The sequence below is a fragment of the Lethenteron reissneri genome, chromosome 21 (assembly GCF_015708825.2).
Source record: "Lethenteron reissneri isolate LAM-NWPU_2019-01 chromosome 21, ASM1570882v1, whole genome shotgun sequence".
In the NCBI taxonomy this organism is placed as follows: Eukaryota; Metazoa; Chordata; class Hyperoartia; order Petromyzontiformes; family Petromyzontidae; genus Lethenteron; species Lethenteron reissneri.
The window spans coordinates 21,619,687-21,641,607 of record NC_083799.1 but is presented as its reverse complement, the minus strand read 5'-3'; the positions used below and the strand labels follow the sequence as shown (position 1 = coordinate 21,641,607).

The window sequence follows — 21,921 nt, the reverse complement described above, 5'->3', positions numbered from 1 at the left end:
CAGGGGGCACGTCACTCTAAACAATGAATGGGCTTGAAGTCTCATCCCTGCAAGCACAGAGAATCAGGCTTCAAGGTCCTGTCCGTATGCATTTAACGGCAACGCTGTTAGTCGCTCATTAGCCTGATCAAAAGCAGCGTTGTACGTAATCTGAGAAGCAATACTAACAGAAGGCAACGACGCACAACCATCGACCTCACTCCAGCTCGGGTCGGAGAGTCAAGCCAGCGTGCACAGAGGTGATGGAACATAACGGACAGCATCTGTCCTGGTGTCCATCTGTGCTGGTCGACATAGACACGATGGAGACTTCCTTGTGTCACGAGTCTGTGCTTTGTTTATATATATCATGCATTTACGATGGTTATGTTTTCTGTAAAGCCAAGATAAATTCCGCACTTGTAAACACACACTTGTGGGTGTGGAAACACTGAGATGAGCGATGGAGATTGACTGATAAAATCATTCCAAATATCAGTGTAATCAACTTTGTGATTTATATTGGTCTAAACAAAAAAAACTAGTTTCATTTAAATAAAAAAACATGAAATGTATGGACACTTTAAATACGCTCTTCCATTAAAAAAACGACCACATTTGTCTCTTGCTTATTACTGTTGTTAACGTTTGGTTTGAGTCTGTAAAAAGGAACCTTCATATGGTACGTTACTGAAAGAGTTTCCTCAAATGTGAAATAAATCATCATGAATCGTTTTTTGAACTACTGGCCACACACTGGGTATTATTCGCAGCCTTTAACTGTTCATTCATAAAACATGTTTGCAGTAACACAGCAACTATGAATAAAGGTTGTTCAGAGGCTTCGTTCAGCATCGGAATGTATATGCAGATCGTTGACTGCAATAGTTGTGTTTTTATCAACTTGTGTGATTGAATGTGGAATGAATTTGTACATATACTGTACTGAATTTTCAGTAACCGCATGGGAAGTGGAACTGTTAAGATCACTATTTAATAACACACAAGGCTTATAATTTGGAAAATTGTCTTGTAAGTAATGATCAAAAACGACTTGTCATATGCTCCCATGCTCCCATGTTCCGCAGACAAATGAATCTGGCATGAAGCTACAAAGGCATATTAATGTTTGTTACACTCTGATGTCATTTCATGTTATGTCGTCACTGATAACTTCTGGGTCTATTTATTAACCAATATTAGTCAACAATTGTGTGTGTATTTGCTACAGTTTCACACCATAACGTAAATATAAATCTATAACAGAGACATCAGTTGTTTTCATTGAACTGTGACCAAAAATGATTTTTTTTTTAAATCTGTGTTGCATGTGAGAGAGGGTTCAATCCTGCAGCTCATTCCTTTGAGGATCCACTTATTGAAATGAGCCAACCAGCCACAATTAAGCAATATTGAGCAATATCGAAGGAAGCTAGAATATTTTCTTTGGCTAGCCCCCTCTTTTCTGTGCGAAAGCCCCATCCCACCCATCATACTACACTTCCCTATCACTCAATCCGAAGCAAATGCTAATTACGAGCGCAATGTTCTTCGTAATATGTCATTCTACTTTTGAGACAAGATTGCGTTTTAAGCAGGCACGGTGATATCATCAGGTTTACCAACGTGTTCACTCAACGAATTGAAACTGAATGCAATGATTTATAGCTTAACTGCACTGAACCTATTTTCTACATCTGCCACGGAGAATACAGAAGACCTAGGGGAGATGTCACAATTTCCCAAACATCACTCAAGCTTCAGCACGCTTCTCTTCCACGAACGGTGGCCATTGCTCAGGCAAGAAGCATCACACACACAGGTGCAATTGACCTCTGAAAATATGATGATTTCTATTTGAAGAAATAGCTTCTCTTTAATCGTGATATTTTTTTGCATGCTACTATAAGTCGTAGAAAGGTTGATGAAAACAGATGCAATGCATTAGCAATAGATCCACGAACCACACGTGCATTCCGAGCTGACCACATGTGCTGTGCGATGATGTGAGCTATCTAATGATGATCAATGACATATACGTTGGCGTCCTGGAATTGATCCACATGGCAAAGAGGGAAAAAAAATCCACCCTGTCCAAGCTGCCCACTTTTAAATAAGAGCCGGTGCGTGAAAACTGCCTGAGATTCCACTGTCCGTGCCTGTTTCGTATCTTGACATTAATGGAAGTGCCACTTTAGTTTCTCTGCAGTGAATGACAAATGCATTAGACATTTTGCCATCAACACCGCTGTTTGCAAGCTGTATTGAATGTATTACAGATGAGCTGTTTTATGTTGAAGGTCATGCCTGAAAGTGACCTAAAAAATACAGCTGTTCCTTCTCCCCCAGTATTGCACATAGATAGACTTGTGTTTAGCCAAGATAGAAATACCGTGTTTCTAGCACGATGATGCAATGTCTGACCACATGCATATACAATACATGTCTCTGATGAGCTATAAAAAGTGCTGAGGGCAAACATCTGAAATGTAACATTTCCAGTTTAGATTAACTTTAACGCCTTTATTCACGCGTTAATCACACACAGTTATTGAAAAGAGGCATTGATAGAGATGAACACAGTATTAACAAAATATGAAAATAATTCTACATTATTTAAATGGTTTTTTTTTGTCTTGCCATATATAAGCAAGGTAGCATTGAATCAGCTAAGGCTAACTCCATTTTCCTTTAATTTCATTATGGCTGGGTGGTTGCTGTGGGTCGAGTGCCCAAGTCACCAATGGAAGGTTGTAGGTTCAAATGTCGCTTGACTCAGCCATTGGTAATTGATAAATAAAAGACCCTTAGTGAAAAGATTATTGCACTGTATTGTCCTGGCGAAAGAATGGATCCTGTTACAGGAATGTGGAAATGTCACCATCGGCTCAAGATGACCAGTGGAAATAAGCACTCTGTTGATCATGTGAGCAAGAAAAAACATAGCCCGACAACATTGAAAATGAACCACACATGTAAAATGTCTTGTTTTGTGTGAAAAGTATATTGCGCATTATAATTATGGATTATCCTCCATTTACTAAATTGTATGCTGTATGTGTGGCATGTGCTTCTCCCTCTAAGTGAGGCATTGACGTGCAGAGGACAGAGAACACACAAGCCTGGGACTCCCCCAGTGGGGGACAAAGCCCATTTGGGGTGACAGAGATCATGTTTAGGTGTGCCACGTGACTGCAAACGTGACGTGCTGGACAAGCTATGTAGGCTTCGTTATCTCACAACTCTGCACCTCCGATTAGCACGGTTGGCTATGTACGGTGCAAAAGAAGTTCAACGTACATATGTGCATATGAAACAACGAAGCCAGCAGAGGAATTACAATGAAAAAATAAATGTATTATTTGAATCAAAAGCTTTTTGCATGGAGTAGGAATTCAATTAGCGCTTAGTGCACCCATGGCCTCACCTATGCAGACTGGTGTCTGCGCTACTCGTGCACTCCTGCTGCACCTCCTGGTCCTCGGAGCAGGATGAACACGGCATGCAGGGCTCCACATCGCTGCTCTCCTCCGAGTAGAAGCCGGACATGCAGGGCGCGCACGATGAGTCCTCGTCGGGGGAGCACTGCACGACGACGCCGAAGCCCGGCGGGCACACGTGGCACTCGATGCACGCCCCATCCTGCGGGTTCGCGAACAGCCCGCTGCTGCACTCGCACACCGTGTCCTCCGTGCTGGTGCAGGGCGCATGCACGCGCATCCGTGCGGGACACAGCGAGCAGGGCACGCACTCCTCCACGTGGCTCTCTGTGGCAGAGAACGTCACGCCTGCACGGGCGTGGGGAATAGATGGCAGAACGGGGGGGGAGGCAATGAATTGTTCGCATTCATTACACACAAAGTGCGAGCCACAAATGAACCACAATACCTTGCTGATCTCGTCAAGGAGCGTAAAGCCATCAAGTGAACGCCGGTCCTCTTCGCGGCAGTGGCTGTTGGCTAGCCATCGAACAAAGATGGTCAAAGCATCGCGCTGCTTCAGATGCGCTTCTGCGGTCGTCTGGAACGCTCTTCCTTCCGATATTGGGAAGCCACTCGAGTTATAGACTTTTAAATCTAAATCGAAAACTAATTTCTTTAAAACTGAATTTTGTGTTTAGTTTGTTGTCCTTCCCCTGCATCTCCATTTTGCAAAGTTAGCTATGTACGGTGAAATATATACATAAGATTAAGCAGTCCTATTGTGTTGGCGGGTCGAGGGCTTGAGGACTCAACACTCCTGCAAAATTGTTATTTAAGTCAACAATTTTTTTTAAATGCTTGAAGGGGCTGGATGAAATGGAAAATGAAAATTATGGGAGCTGCAGCCCCGTCCTCATATACACAGTTGAAGGCGAGAGCAAAATGCGTGATGTAGAAAAGCAGATGGCATTGTTACTCATTCTGTGTCACGTGTAAATTGTGTTAAAAGTGTTGTGTAAGATGGTGTCATGCCCCTCACTCGGGCGTTTTCCATGCCTCCACCTTCCCTTGTAAACAAAGACGCGGTTGCAATGAAGATTCCTCATTACACGGGCGCTTTTGTAAAGCGGCACTGTGTTTTAAGTGCACGCTGCTCATTAAACTTGAGCAGAGGCACAGTTTAACTTTCGTGGTTTATGGATTGAATAGGCTGCGTAAAACTGGCAGTGAGTGATGCGTGTGTGTGGTGTTGGCAGGGACCATTGCAAGTGCATGCGCTTGCAACGATGAGTTGGTGGGCAGAGCATTGGGCGGCTATAACACAAGCTAGCACGGTGGGGAGTGCAGGTCAATCACCCGAGTGAAGTTCACCCCGAATATCTGATTCTGTCCCCTGCCCTGCAAGCGAGCCAGCCAAAGTAGCCTCAAAGTGCACCTCACCTGACAGAAGTGCTGTGGTAATGTCACAGCTTAAAACAGTCAGAAAAACAATTCCCCTGTTGATATGTAAACTCCTTTGTCAAGGCGCTCTCCTCCTCCCACCCAGCTTAAAATACGCTGCCAAGCTTAGCAGTGTTCATGAGGACGCTGTCTTTCCGACAGCTCTGTTCTTCACCTGAGGACGACTGCTTGCGTTGTGGCCAAAACGTCGTGAGAATTGTATTATGTTTTATTTTTATTATTTTATTATTTCCCTTCTACGTGACTTTACCGAAAGAACCAAGAATATAATGTCACAGCTGTTATGTAATGGTGGGCTTTTTAATCTCAGTCTCTATTTTTCTCATCCGCATTGTGCCTTATATTATTTGCAAGTACTTTCAGCCCATCTGTGTTCAGCGATATATATATTTAAATCTAAGAGGATTCCAATCACAAAGGAAATGCATTCCATTGGGTGCCGAGTGAAACAATCTCCGTGTCACGGCTTACAACGCAAAACTATTTCATCGCCAAAAGGGATTGCTTTGAAGGAAATTAAAACAGTCAGAAAAAAATATGATTGACCAATTGCCACTGCTAGGGAAAATGATGCAAACCCATTTACCTTACTCATAGAAAAATCTAAATTCTGAGGTCAATTGTTGCGTCGCAAAGTGTAGCACTGGACATCAAAATGCAATAAATGGCAATCATAAGAGTATTTTTTTCACGACACTTGTGAGACTGTTTAAAGAAATTACTGAAAAGTATGATGGCAATGAGATACCGTTACGCATGTAGGCATATTCTAACAACGCAGGTTTAGTACCCCTTCACCACTCTCACGTAACATTACATGCAATAAATCAGTGTTAATGTCAAATCCTTTCTGTAGGGCATTATATATTGATATACTCAAATGGAGTTATGCCTATGGAATGTTCGAATGACACTGATCAGCGCATTGACTGTAAACAGCAGCTCCGAGGAAAACTACAACTCAATCAATACTCCATTACCCTCTAATATGGCACGCGCAAAGGTCAACACTATGGCCCCTCGCTCATTTAGAAAATGTCCTCCATTCTCATTGGGTCTAATAATATCAGGACCATTAAGCTCACACGTGTGATTATAACTTAATATGTATGGTACACGTAAGTGTACGCATACTTCATTTTGCATTGCGGTTTTTTTGGTCAGATTATTTAAATCTACCTAAAATAGCGTGACCAAAGAGAGTTTCAAATTACAAGACTGTCAGTTTCCTGATGCTGCCGGACCAGATGAAGGGACATCTGCACTTTAAATAACAACATACACGATTAGCAACATACGTGTCAATTCTAGATTTGAAGCTTTCGTGACTGCAATGATTCATATTCTTAGGCTTTTTCGGTAAAGTCACGTAGGTAAAAACATTAAAAAGTAAAATAAAATAAAAAAATCATGACGTTTCGGAGGCAACACAAGCTTCCGTCTTCAGGTGGAACCGTCACAGCCACGACAGCTGTATCAAGTAAATAAACGGAGTGGTAGCTCCTGCAATCTCTCATTTACTTGATACAGCTGTCGTGGCTGTGACGGTACCACCTGAAGACGGAAGCTTGTATTGCCTCCGAAACGTCGTGATTTTTATTTTATTTTACTTTTTCATGTTTTTACCTACGTGACTTTACCGAAAAAGCCTAAGAATATGAACATACGTGTCAATACCAATAGATTGTAATATTATTTTAACTTTAGATTCTGATGAGGGTATTGCATTTTCTATGTAATCCAAAGGGAATTCAATCATGTTTGTACGTACAGTAAATGGTAGCTACGCTATGAAGCAAGATTGCAATTATTGTAAAATAGCGGGTAAAACCTCTGACCGTTCGGAGAGTGTTGTGATGTGTAAACTTTGAGCGTGCATTTCTACAACAAACCATTTCCCTCATATGTCCTCTATAAGCGGCTACTATGTGTGTGTAACATACATTCCCACATTCGATATACATGCACTGAATCATTCGTATGGGAATGGGATATTTTGACTATAAAATTGATGTGCAAATAATATATTCATGTTATGCAATATTTAGGCTAATGAATGAAACCAGAACGATTGCAATGAGATTCAAAAAGATGTAAAAAAAATATTACGTTAAAACATTGAATAATCGAGTAGCTACAATACTGTTCTCTAAATCGTCACAACCAATTGGGGGGGGGGGGGGGTGGTGGGTGTGAGCGGGATGTGAATCATTCCATCTTTGCGAGCTACTGCCTTTGCTCGGCAGTCATGTCAGGCCATGGCAGGACATGTGGATAATTTGATCATGACCCATTGTACTATTTTTGTCTTGTTACTACCAGTCCAATAATTCAATTGTGCACATCTGTCAAATCAGTCACTTTTTGTTCATCCTAAACTTATAATTACAGCATATCCGCTTATCAAAATGCACACTGCAGACTCTTTGTGATGGAAAAAAATCATTTCAGCTGATCGGCATTTTTATTGTGAGGTGCACTATTGCTTCAATTCGTCTTTGTTCCTAAAGGGGCATTCGTCTGACTTGCTCATTTATTTAATCGTATGCCACACTACACGCATACATTTACAGATTGTGGGTGTAAGTAATTAAACAAAGGCTTAATAACCCAGACAGAGCATGTGTAACTATCCAGTGTGAGAATGAATTCGATGTACAGTAGTTTATGAATATGTATGCAATGTCAACGCATGTCTGATGAACGTACACAATTCTTACAAAATGACGTAAATGTAACACATTCAAAAGATTAATTCCTTCGGGCTGACACACCAGCCACTTGAGGGAATTTGGTTCTGGTGAGGTCATAGAGAGGCCAAATCACTATTCTGGCTACAGTCAATTTAAGGCTCTCTCTTAGCAACAGGGCCTTGGCTTAATCGGCATGGGTGAAGCCATGAAATTAACAAATTCAGCGAAACATCCAAGCAATAGACTGCAGATGAAGAAAAGTTGCATCGAATAATAGCAACATTTTTAGTCTTCTTAAGATTGCATTCATGTGGACACATATAATACACGTGTCCCCTTGCCAATTCTATGTCATATGTGTTGTATATGCAAAAGAAAAACACCCTAACAGATGTGACAAAAAGACAACGCCAAATGTATGAGCACAAATACCAAGGGGGCTTTTGAATATCAGAAAGCTGACCCCATTTTTGAGAACAGTAAAAGGTTAGGGGTATAACGTTCCAAAGCCGATTTGCATGCACACAGACATACAGACACAGCAACGGTATAAGAGATAAACATCATACTAACATTTAAAGCTTTCGTGACTGCAGGGATTCATCTTCTTGGTTCTTTCGGTAAAGTCACGTAGAAGGGAAATAATAAAAATAATAAAAATAAAATATAATAAAAATAAAACGTAATATTACGTTTTATTTTAATAATAAAATAATAAAAAGAAAACGTTATATTATGTTTTATTTTTATTATTTTATTATTTTGCTTCTACGTGACTTTACCGAAAGAACCAAGAATATCATACTAACAAATAATGTTATTTATTTAAATTCTATATACTGTACACAACTCCCATTCGTTCGTTTCTCAGTCCGCTCGCCCTAGCGAGAGTCGCGTCGGCAGCATGTTGAGTCGGGCGGTGCAGACCTCCCTTTCCCTGGCGACGGACTCCAGCACTACATTGCTATACACTATACACTACTATACACTATACACTACTATACACTATTATACACAGACTCTATACACTACTATACATTATACACTACTATACACTATACACTACTATGCACAGACTCTAGCCCCCCATTAGTATACACTATATACTACTATACACGACACTATACACTACTATACACTATACACTACTATACACAGACTCAAGCTTTACATTAGTATACACTATATACTACTATACACGACACTATACACTACTATATACTATACACTACAATACACAGACTCTAGCTCTACATTAGTATACACTATACGCTACTATACACAGACTCTATACACTACTATACACTATTATACACAGACTCTATACACTACTATATACTACTATACACGACACTATACACTACTATACACTATACACTACTATACACAGACTCAAGCTTTACATTAGTATACACTATACACTACTATACACGACACTATACACTACTATACACTACAATACACAGACTCTAGCTCTTCTTGAGGAATTCCCAGGTGTTCTCAGGCCGACATAGTCCCGCCAGCATGTCCTTGGCTGGCCTCGGGGTGTTCGCCCTGTGGGACGTACTGCCCAGTAGAGTTCCAGGGGGAGTCTACTGGGGGGTCATCCTCACCAGGTGGCCGAACCGTCTCCTCTCGATCCGGAAGAGCAGCGGCTCGACTCTGAGGCTCTCACGGATTAGCGAGCTCCTCACCCGATCACGGAGAGCGAGCCCGACAACCCTTGCAAAGAAACCTCATTTCGGCCCCTTGTACCCGCCATCTCATCCTTACGGTCATTACCCAAAGCTCATGACCATAGGTGAGGGTGGGAACGTAGATCGACCTGTAAATCGAGAGCTTTGTTTGAGAACTCAGCTCCTGTCTCACTACCACGGAACGGCACATCGCCCGCAAGACTGCGGACGCTGCACCGATCTGCCGAACCGATTTCCCACTCCTACTTATACCATCACTCGTGAAAGAGACCCCGAGGTACTTCATCTCCTCCACTAAGGGTAGCTGTTCCCTCCTCACCTGGAGAGAACAATCCACTGTCTCCCGTTATTTTATATGTTATATTGTTATAATGCTAAAAACAAATTACATCCACTAATCATAATTATAAATTGTCTATCTACTGCTGGATAAAGGTCTACCCATGCCGTCGCCATCTCTCAAGGTTCAGTGTTGCTAGATTCCATCTGCTGCACATAAACTGATCTCATCCGATCCATCTCTATGATGGTCAACTCCCTCGTGACGCATTCCTTTCGTTGGCTGGCACGCAATCACCATTCTTATCCATGTGCCATCATCCTGTCTCGTCATGTTTTCTGCCCAGTCCGATTGTACTCTCTAAATTTTCAATATGTTTCTGATTCGTGTTTGTTCCGCGATCCACGTGTTCCTTTTTCTAGCAGTAAAATTCGAATACTGCATGTAGCAACAAATAGGTGAAATTGGGCTTGTGAATACCATAGCTAATTTGCTAATAAAATAGGTGTGTCATAAGTATTCCACAGCATTCTGATAAAGCCTGCAGTCAAACAAAACCAAGGGGAAAAAATGTGCACGCTTGCCACATCGGTGGAGAGAGTGTGTTGTGTGTGCGTCCGCGGTTTGGCTTTACTGTCAAGGCAGGGCTGGCACTGTGTGTTGTTGTGTCCCTGACACGGCTCCGCCACTCCCATGCCGGGCGGACACTCCAAGCAGCATGTGCCATCATCTGTGAAGGTCTTGCTGGGACATGAACTGAATGCCCCACATGCCTGTAAAACATGATGCAGCGCAGAAAACCGTTAGTCGTGTCTCTCCTTGAGACATTTAGGGTGTGTCGGGTTTAGAATTTGACTTGTACCCAAATCAACCAATGTTCAACTTCAGTGCGCGTCACGACAAATTTTCAGCAATTAAATATTTGTAAACACAATGCCAACTCTTGCTGCTCGCCAGAACAGCTCCACCATTAAACTGCAGCAATCACGTTATGCTAATATGTTGTGCTCGGACAAAGTGACTTATTGAGTAGAAACATTATCAGCGATGTTATTCATAGTGCTACCACTGCCTACCAGAGCAGGCAGTGGTAGCCAAGCCAACACTCTAAAGTTGTGGCCTGTGGCAGAAACCTTGACAAATTTGATGGGATTGGCCACAAAAATGAATTCTCAATTGGTTCAGATTGCCTAAATTTAAAGAGAGCAGAGTCAATGAAATATTTAGTGGGAGCTAAATATGATGCTTTGTACAACATTAGTTTGTACAATTGCCTCTATGGTATTATGCAGCAAGGTAGAATAAACTCTGCATCGGCCTACCCAAAATCAAACGAGAAGTGGCCTAATTTACAGATGACTAACGCGTGAGAAGATGTGGCTATCACATCTTCCAAACCTGTCTGGCCAATGAAAAAATGAGCCCACGTTCTCTTTGAAAGCAGCAAGCCCAGAACCTTGAGGGGACATTTACAATGAGAGGATGATGTAGAGTATTGACAATGAGAGGGCAATGTAGAATATTGACCGGGAATAAGTCCCTTTCTATATGAGCTGTGGGGAAAAAAACAGCACCTTCTTTCTTACTAGAGAAACACAGTTTAATACCAATACAAGTTGGTCAGACCTTCATTATGGTAAGTGCAGGCAACGTGGATAAATACGAAGACCATGGAAGGCAAACTGGAGCAACGTGTAAACAACGGTAAAGCAGGCTGTAATTTGATTAGGAGAACAGTCCTCTGGGCTTTGCGAGCTACAATAACATCGCGTATAGAGTGCCCTGTGTGTATTATCTGCAGGCATATACCCTCCAGAATTTGAGCGGACAGCAATCAATCATGTGAGTAATGTAGTCAATACCAAACGTTGTTTACTTCACATTGGCTTTGGGCAAATGCGCACGACAATTCCGCTCACAAAGGGGCGCATGAATACATCGCTGCTAGTTTGAACACGATTGAATGTACAAGAATTGCTCAAATGTTTTGACAGGAAAAGCTGGATATAAGCTTAGCCCTTGGAAGGCCGCGTGTGCTTCTATGAGAAGTTGCCCTTTGCCTCCCCCCACCAGTGCAATGTAAGCAAAGTGTTGCTTATCACTGAGCTGTTGCCGATTTAACTCAAATAGTAAGCAGATAAGGTATCTTTCATACTTCGATCTTTCCACGTGAAAGTGTTTATTTACGCAACCAATCGGCCCCTGTGCCTTGTGAGAGCGTGTAATTTCAGCAGCATTGATTCAATACGAGCAAACTCTTATCAGTTTCAATATACGGTGTCATATCGGCAGTCAGGCTTGCTGGAATAAATGCTGATGAAAGGCCAGATGTTATAGGTGCGGAACCTCTCTTTAAGATATGGGTCCTACTCTTAGGTTTTTTCGGTAAAGTCACATAGGTAATAAATAAATAAATAAAAATAGAAATAATAATAGAATTAAAATAATAAATCACGACGTTTCGGAGGCAACACAAGTCTCCGTCATCAGGTGGGACCGTCACAGCTAAATGACAGTAAATTTATATTATTTTATTTTTTTACCTACGTGACTTTACCGAAAAAACCTAAGAGTATGAATCCTTGCAGTCACGAAAGCTTCAAATCTAGAATGTGGGTCCTAGTTCGATACAGAATTATATACAAAAATACATAATACAAAAATCATTCATTGGCATGTGCTTACTTAAAGTTTGCTATATCACGCCTCCACTGCACTGCGCGGTATTTTAGCCTCGGGAGTTTGGGGCTCCTTGTTTTTGTGCTCATCTCCAGTTTAGTTTAATCCACTAGGGGCGCCATATTCTCCAATACAAATGGGATACAATCATACGCTAGGTGTGCATGTTCTTGCAGACAGCTTTAGGTCTTCACCATCAGGGTTCTGATTCATAATCAAGGTTTGTTTTGGGTTAGATCGAATACATGTACATTGTAAATGTTGTGGGTTTCCTCTCCAACACACTGGTGTGCTGCAGTAGTAACTAATTGGCTTTGTTGGGAGGTGGGTTAACGAATATTCTTTGGGTCTTTCAGGAAAAAAAAAGTAGATAGAACAAATAATAAATATAATAACAATATCACGGCATTTCGATTGCAACACAAGCAATCGTCATCAGGTGAAAAATATAGCGGGAGAGCTGCTGAGAATATATTCTCACATATATATTCTCCTATATTCTCAGCAGCTCTCTCGCTGTATTTTTCATCTGATGACGATTGCAGGTGTTGCGATCGAAACGCCGTGATTGTTATTATTATTCTATCTACGTGACTTTTACCGAAAGACCCAAAGAGTACTTTAAGTCAAGATTTGACACATTTATATTTAAGCGATCTAACCCAAAACACCTTGATAATGAATAATATTAGTGGCGAAGGCCAACGTGTTAAATTGATCGGGATGTTTTTTTGCTACAAGGTGATACATCAGAATAAGTATTAAGTGCTGAATGTACGTTTTAGTACTGCACCTCATCAAAATGTTGAATCATTCGCTAGCAGTTCATACAAGTAGAGCGGCCTTTTAGTAATGCACATATGGATATTTTAGAACACCCTATAATATTTGACAAAAAGATGCTTGTTAATATAAAATAGCAATGTATTTTAAAATAGCCCTCGTACAATAACGTGGGTTGTGAAACAAATAGCGAGTTGTGAGTCAGGCCCTCGTGTGACCACCGCCAATGCCACCGCAGTTGCTTGAACAGAAAACAAGGTTTTAAAAAAATAGTCTCAAAGGTTTCTTCAATTACAGAGCAAAAGCATAAACTACAACAACTTTTCATGCAGTTGACCTTACGGTACTGTACAAACTTTGTTGGTTTCAGTTGAACAAAATCAACACTTCTTTGCTTAACAAGTGAAAATGAACACATTGCACTTGACCCGCCAATGCTACCGCAGTCGCCTCGAGCCCAAATAACAACGTGTCGGGGCATTAGCCGGCGTTCTGTTGTCCCACACAGCATCACCAAGCGACGTGCAGAGCACTTACAACAAAACACTGCAGCGTGCCTCCACGTTGTACGATTCCCCTTCTTCGCCTGTGTCTCTGTTCACCGCGCCCCGTGTCTCGCCCGCACCAGTGAAAAAGAAACACGCACAGAGCTGGGCTGCTCGGTTTTTTTCTTGCCAAAGTCTCTTTGCGGGACTGCGTGCCACGCGTAGAGTTGCACAAAGCTATACAGTTCATCTGCTGCAAAGTGCTATGAGTGTGTGTCTCCCCTCATCCCTCCGAAGAGGCATATTTTTTTTGTTAAAAGACCTTCGTGCCTGGTACCTTGAAAAATATTACATCAAGACAAATCTGCAAAAAAAACATTGCCATCTGGCTTATTATTAGCTGTTTTTACAAAGTCTTTATTACAATTGTGTACACATATGTATATATAATAGACTCCTCAAACTTTATATTAACATTCCACAAAGTTTTTAAGAATATAATCTGGAAGATAATGTCTGCATAAAAATGCACTGCACAAACACATTCCTGCGGAGGGAGCTGGTAGGAACGTTGGGTTGCTCGGTCAATGGCCAGGGTCAACGGCGGCGTGGTGTATTCCGCAAATATGGCCGACTGTGAGGCCGGGCACAAGCCGGCGTGAGTAGGTTAAACGTTGAGTTTTATAAGGGCACCACGGGGTGACCAGCCCCTCCCCACCCAGCCCCACCCCTCCCACCCCCCACGCAGCCCCACCCTCCCCACCCATCCCCTCCCCACCCTCCCCTCTACACCCAGCCCCACCCCTCCCATTTTTGGATGCACGACGGACGGACACAATAATCCCGTGGGCTGGTGGAACCAGGTGGTTTCTACCAGTATAACTTTTCCTGCCTTCTATGGGGGAGCTATTGGGGAAGGTTAGAGAATAGGTAGACTGCAGGAGATTAGGGAAGAGTCAGTGAGGAGCCGAGCGAGTGAGGAGGAGATGGACAGACAGTGAAAGGGGGTGTGAAGGTATGTATGTTGAACTTCTTTTGCACCGTACGTAACCAACAGTTAACTGGAACTGCGGGTGAAGGACAACAAACTAAACATAAAAAAATCAGTTCTAAACAAATTAGTTTTCAGTCTAGATTTAAAATTGGCACAACTCCAGTGGCTTCCTAATATCGGAAGTAAGCGCGTTCCAGGAGGTCGAAGAAAGTGTGTGATGCAGTGACCTTCTTTGGTCGATGGCTAGCCAAAAGCCGCTGAGAGGATGACTGGAGTCTGCACGATGCTCTATGCTCCTTGACGAGAGCAACAAGGTATTGTGGTTCATTTGTGGCAAGCACTTTGTGTGTAATGGGTGCGACCTTATAATGTCAAGTTAGTAGAAGGGGATAGAGGAAAGAAAAGGGTTGTGTGGGAATAAGAAAAGCGGCTGGGGGTGGGGGCTGCTGTGGGAGAAGGGTCAAGTGAAAGGGCCACTCGAAATTATTCAGTGAAATAGTGACAAGAAAGAGGACCAACTGAAAACCACGTATCCAATGTGTACACATCAAGGCCTGTTCTTTGTCATCACTCGCCAATGAAATCAAATCATTGTTCTTGTTTCGCACCGTACGTAGCCAACCATGCTAATCGGAGGTGCGGTAAAAGGACAATACACTAAAGACAAAAATAAATAAAATATTCAGGAAGTTATGTTGAAACTGCACCTGATGAACACGAGTCTATATATCGTGCTTGAATGGCATCAAAATTGAGCCCAAGAAATTACAACCGAAAGGAGAGCTGGAAGACATGGTCTCGAGGCCTAAGTAGTAGTAGCAATGGATAATTATATTGATGGCTACATTTTTCTTCAATAAAAAAATACACATTCACATATATTTATACGACGCACAACAAATAAAGTCAACAGGTGCACCGAAGCAAAAAACAAGTTCAGTATCCATCGTGAAAATGAGAGGTCAGTACATTATTGTAAAAACGATTAAAATGTGGAACTAAACAAAGCTACGAGCAGAGGAACGCCAGTCAATGTGGTAGTTAGCTCAGAATCCGTGCTGCAAAATGCCATTCGCAGCCCATCGTCTTGGGCACAACCGTTAGGGGAGGGCAGCACCCAGGCCGGGTGCATTGGCACGGAAAAGCCACGCTTATCTGTGTCCCTTTCCGAAGCTCACCACCCTTTGATGTGCTGGACAATAAGGCATTTTATACATCCCTCAGTCTGTCTCACTCGAGAGCGTTTAAGAGGCTCACAGAGAGCTTATCAAAACAGCGTGCCGAGCAACGATGGAGCAACAACAGCAGCGCAATGAGGCCGTGACCGGCATAATTGGTCACGCCGTAGCCTCATTGTGCCCATGTGGCCACGTGTAATCACCTCCTATCAGCGCTCACATCGCAACGAAAACAAAACAAGAGAATTCGAGGCAAAAAAAAAGAGTAGGTGCCAGTGCGGTTATTTTTTCTTGCCTTTATGATCTTGTGCGTGTGTGTTACTTTTGTATTATTGTTTGCAATTCCTGCTCACACGTGTCAGTCGGGTCTCTGTTCTTGCACTCAATGTATTCCCGTCCATTGTAAACATTCTCGCGAATTTGGTCAAATTGATACGTGCAACTACTTAATCTATCGCATGTATAGCCTTTACGAGTCAATGTGAAGTATGCATAAACGACGCAGGTGTGTTTTTTCTTCGCGAAAATAGAATACAAATTTGTTTCAAAAATATTTCGACTGTAATGCCAAAATCTAAATCGACGCTTGGCTCAGTGTCGTGCTGTCATGCACTCGCGCACGCGATGTGCGCATATGTTGAACTTATTTTGCACCGTACGTAGCCAACCGTGCTAATCGGAGGCGCGGGGAAGGACAACAAACTAAACAGAAAAAGCAGTTCTAAAGAAATTAGTTTCTAATCTAGATTTAAAAGTGCATAGCTCCAGCGGCTTCCTAATATCGGAAAGAAGAGCGTTCCAGACGGCCGCAGAAGCGCATCTCAAAGTGCGCGATGCAGTGACCGTCTTAGTGCGTTACTACAAAATCGTCTCACCAAGGCCACTTTTGTGAAATGTGAGTCTTCATTCGTAAAATAAATTTCACGCGAATTTCATGGAAAATGAATATCGTAATCATTACAATCGCGGCACGTACACAACTATAATACTTATAAATTGCGTGGGGTATTCGGTGTCGTGGCTCGTGTGATTTAAAGTTTTAAACAATGCATTTACTTGCATTTGAAACGTTGAGTCGCCTAAAACGGGACGATACCCAACGTGAATAAAATCGCCTCCCAGAGCAGGCTACGGAGCACCGTTCAACGACAAATAAAACCTCTCCGCCTTGCGGCGGCTGCTCCATGTGTCGTCGATTATTATATTCCCTAAATCAAACCTGGCAGCGCAACACATGCGAAGAGTCGTGAGTTGCTGTGAACAACACATCTGCAGGCACAACTATATTCGTCGCAGATCAATGAATGGGCCATCAGAAAGATGCGTGGCATACACCAGGCGGACCTTAAAATCAGACATCTCCTAAGAACTCCTGGAATTAAATGTTGTCGGAAGTCATTACACCAGCAGTTATTTATGCAAGATTCGCGTTAGAATCATCCCAACAGCACTTATTATTCGGCCTAGAAATAATTCATCAGCGCACATGCCATGGCATGCGCAGATGCGCTCTCACTTTTGAGGTTGCTGACGATATTTTGCGCCTAAGTCATTGTGATATGCGCACGCCCATATACATGTCACAATTCACGTACTAAATCCCCGTAAATATGGAACATGGGGCCCAAATTGCGCTCACATTATTGCCACAATATTGGCTCCAATCACACCCAACGTTGGCATGTTTTGGGGGATGACAAGCATCCACGCTACAGCCCCTACCGCAAGTCCACCCTTTTTAATAATTTCACGTGTAGGTTAAAACATTGCATCTAAAATATCAACGACCGTAGTTCGTGCATATATACACATCAAGTGTGCCATCAAGTAGTACAGAGTTTAGAATTATTACAACTACAGTTCAGGTATACATTAATAGAGCACTGGTCTCTGTGTTTAGTTTGTTGTCCTTCTCCGCACCTCCGATTAGCACGGTTGACTTTGTACGGTGCGAAAAAAAGTTCAACATACGTAAATTGAAGCACGTGCTATAGCAACGCACTAACTACTACTACAAGTACATGCAGATCACAACTCACATCTTCTGTACTCACACTGGTTAAATAAAGAGTATAAGGTACCCTAAACTCGGGCTGAACGATTAATCGATTTCAAATCGAAATCGCAATTTGAAACAATGCGATTGGCAAATCACAAAGGCTGCGAATTTTTGTGATTTGAAAAGTCCGATTACAGTACTTTCTTATTGGAATTGTTTATTTTTATTATTATTATTACTTTATTTATTTCACTTAACAATTGTTCTATGTTTGATTGTTCTATTTCAATTAAAACATTTTAATAACTACATGTTGGAAGCAATTCATATCTTTTAAGTTCTCATCCTTGCATCAAATCAAGAAATATAAAGCAGTTCAGATTTTGATGGTATCATGTGTTAATGCTCTATCACCTGTTTTAAATCTATTACACAGCGAAAATTTAACTGAAGCTTGACTTTAAAAAATCGCTAAACAAATCGCAATATCTGTCAGAAAAATCGCAATTGGATATTTTCCCAAAATCGTCCAGCCCTACTAAACCAGTGCTACCGCTCCGTCTCAAAAGTGCGCGTTAAACGAGCGCGGCCGTTCATCAAAGTCACACAACGTGCCGCACAAGCGCGTGCGTGGCCAGGACGCGAACCCGAGCGAGCGATCCCTCCTGTAGGGCACAAAAACGGCTCAGCAGCACACCCCCCACACACACACACACTCCTCTCCCAGAGACTCACCAGCGAGGCGACGAGCAGCCCGACTCTGGGCCACATGTCGAGAGAGGTGGACAGGCGGAGAGAGAGAGACGAGGAGAAAACTGTAGCGCACGGGGAGGAGAAGGTAGCGGGAGGACGACAGCTCCTGGGGCCAAATGCACCGCGCAAGGGCCGTGGAATGCACGCTGCTATGCAGACTGCGCCGCGGTGACAACTGCTGCCGTGCAGTGGTGAGGAGATGCACTTTGGTCAAGCCCGCCTCTGGCGCAAGCCCCGCCGCTGGTGGCTGGCTATGCGTGAGAGCAGATGTGTGTAATGGCATTAAAGCCCACTTGGGCTCCCTCCCCTCCTCGTCTCTCCTCCCTGATATCAAACTGGCGGTGCGCCCATTGGTTCATTCCGAGTTTCCCGCAGCGATTGGATGCTCTTGTGCGTTGATTTTTCTTACTTTAAACGAGAGCACAGAGACAAAAGCCGTCTTACAATGATGCGGGATTTTTACTCCGAACACTCAGGGCGCAGTGCAGAGCGGGACATGCATTGGCTCGCCTGTGTTTCACAGCGGCCCAGTTCAGCAACATCAAACAGCACGGGTTTTGCGAGTTGCAAATCATTTCGTTTTTTAGCCATCTCTGCATGGAGAAAGTCGAGCCAAATGAGATCAACTTATTTCAACAAACCAGAAAACTATTTATTGAAATCATAAAAAAAGAGTCTCTTTGAAGCGGTACACAAGAATGTTGTTTAATGTTTACAAATTTGGCTAGATGGGGGCTTCGCATTTTTCTTGTCTCAGCGCATTTCATGAAATTCGTTATTTGCCACAGCCTGTAATGTGTGTATGGAACCAATTTGTAGGTGTGTAAGATTGTAATAAATGTCCATTGGCTTTATGGGTGTGTGGACATGTGTTGAATGAAGTGGACTTTGCACACGCCTTATGCATGGTATAAATCCGTGTCACACGTGGTATTATCCTGGGCTTTAATAATACATCCTATCACATATAGAAATATCCAAGATCGTATTTTTAAATCCTTTATATTAAGTTCACTTGCTTGCTTGCTTGCGCGCTTACGACCGTGCAAATCTTTCGGTCGTTTTTTAACCCACTTCCCGTGATCCAATCGAGCTGACATTTTGCACACAGACTCGTTGTGCGTGACAATTTATTTTCGTGAAAATTTTTTTCCAAAATTTTCCACTTTTTAGAAATTTTTTTAATTCATATTTAATTTAAAATATCAATGTGATAAAAATGAAACTCTTACTCAAGAAAAACAGAAATGAATAATAAAATAAAACCGATGCCACGCATATAAAGGATTTATATTGAAAAACTTTGTTTTTACGGGTTACTTTTTTAACAATGTACGTAGTGGTCAATACCGTACATATTTCTCTCATTTTTCCCTTGGAAATGAAGTGCACTTATTTAGTGTGCGTATTGTGTCTGTGTAGGTTGCATCACACAGACAAGATTAGTCTTATCTTGGGGGCTCTCTACAATTTTTTGTTCTAAATTCAAAATAAATATTAATTTTCTTGTTCATGTACGTTAAGTGGAAATGTGTAATGCAAATCTTACTTCGTGAAAATCCGTGCACTTTTTTAAGTCACTTTTTTGCAGGGCGTTTTAAAATTTCCACAACATTCAAATAATTGTTAGTGAATGGTTATAGTACTTACATTTTCCATTGATTACAAAAGCAATAAAAGTGTCACATCTTAAGCTAAACTGATATTTCCATGAGAATAGGTTTTCCCCTTTTTTCTGGCAACAAAACAGCAAAATTGTAGCTTTTATCTAAATATGATGCCATATATATGCTTTGGGTCTTTCGGTAAAGCCAAATATTCTTTGGGTCTTTACCGAAAGACCCAAAGAATATTAATTCCTGCAGTCACGAAAGTTTTAAGTCATGATGCCATGTGGCTCATGAAACATAAACTTGCCTAAACAACAGTCATAGTTTCCAAGCATATTAGTTATTTGGGTAGAAATAATGCATGCTTTAATTGTTAACTTTTTGAAAACATAAACCACATTTTCTCAGAAAAAAAAAATATTAATCTGTGATTTCTACCCTCAAAGTATTTTCGCACCAAATTAAAGCACAACATTTTCTCTTTCATCTAATTTAATCATTCACGGCCCTTTGTTAATCTCCAACTAGATCAAGGCCTCAGCATGCTATGTCAGTCACCAGGGCCTTTTTGACAAACTTCACCACGCTGGTCAGAGTGGGATGGCAACGGGGGGGGGAAGCTCAGCACCAGAGATCAGACGCCACTCACCACTCAATTTAGCCGTCACTGGGAATTTTACGCAGGTCGCTGGATTTATAGCGCAGTGAGCTAACCAATACAACAATGCACGACACAACCACACCACCCATTCATTCCCTTTTGTAGAGGCACGCATCTTCACTTTAGAAAACCGCAAAAATGTCGCATTTTAACAAAACATCCGAGACATTTTGTTTGTGTCGTGCTTAATTATACGGCGTTTTGGTCCATCTCTTGGCGAAACCCATCGGCACAGGCAAGCCACGTAATGCAGTGTGACATTGCACCGCTGCACATAAGAGGAACGCACTACTCTGCCTTTCCCCCCCCCGTGAGATTTCTTTGTCCACGTACTGACCCGGGCAGTGTTTTACGAGGGTGGGTGGCATCTGCTGCCACCAGCCCCCCTTGACCCACCCACCCGTCTCTGCCTTACAGACAGGGCACGCTACTCAAGTATTGTCCACGCATTACGTGATTCTAGAGCTGACACAGGGCCTGGGAGGAGGTGCCTTGAGCAGGCTGCTTCAGTGGGGGTTCTAAGGATCGCACTGATCCATCATGGCACTCTGCAGGTGAAGACGTCCACAGACGGCGCAGTCTTGACTAGCCCCACTCAGCAGGATCGACAGGGAAATCCATCATTGGGGAGCTGGTGGGTGACATTTATCGCTTCATCACTAAAGGCTGATTGATTGCGTGAACACACACACAAAATAGTCTTAAAGGATATAATGCACCCACTTTAACACTGAGGCCAGAACACAATGGGCAGACGTGCAACACGTCCACAAGGCCTAAGAATACATAAAGATTCAGCCTGCATTGTGGTTGATGTTCCGTTCAATTGGGAGACTTTGAATTAAAATGCCATACTGGGTATGACTCAGCCCATTATTCCATTGGGTTTGATGAAATAGGTTGCAATATTTGGGGTTTCCCTCGGGGTGATTGGCACCCACCTTGAGATGAGTGACATTTTCACCATTGGCTCAATGCCATCAACGGCGATGAACACCATCTAATTGCTCGCTTGTGCAGATAGACACTTTGACACGAACTTTAATTTTCAGTGGGACCCTTTAGACACCTATCACAAGGCATTCAATATGGTGGTAAAACATGCAATCAAACATGCTTGAATAATTATGTATGCATTGTCCTGGAAACTGAGTGTCCTATACCAGAGAGAGCCTCCTTTAGGCCTTGTCTCACAAGTGTTAGAACAAAGAATACCAAAAATTGAAGAGCACAAAAACAATGGAAAA

The 21,921-nt window shown here is 42.4% G+C and overlaps 1 protein-coding gene across 1 annotated transcript in view; it reads right to left on the bottom strand.

Moving 5' to 3' along the window:
• LOC133345395 (tumor necrosis factor receptor superfamily member 16-like) overlaps window positions 1–18,644 on the bottom strand; it is a 43,460-nt gene extending 24,816 nt beyond the window's left edge. Inside the window, exons 1-3 of the mRNA XM_061556104.1 lie at window positions 18,386–18,644; window positions 10,167–10,305; window positions 3,417–3,767 (exon numbers count right to left, since the gene is read on the bottom strand). Coding sequence (XP_061412088.1) covers window positions 3,417–3,767; window positions 10,167–10,305; window positions 18,386–18,421 — 526 coding nt within the window. The 5' untranslated portion in view covers window positions 18,422–18,644. The remainder of the gene's footprint in view (window positions 1–3,416; window positions 3,768–10,166; window positions 10,306–18,385) is intronic.
• Window positions 18,645–21,921: the final 3,277 nt, after the last annotated feature.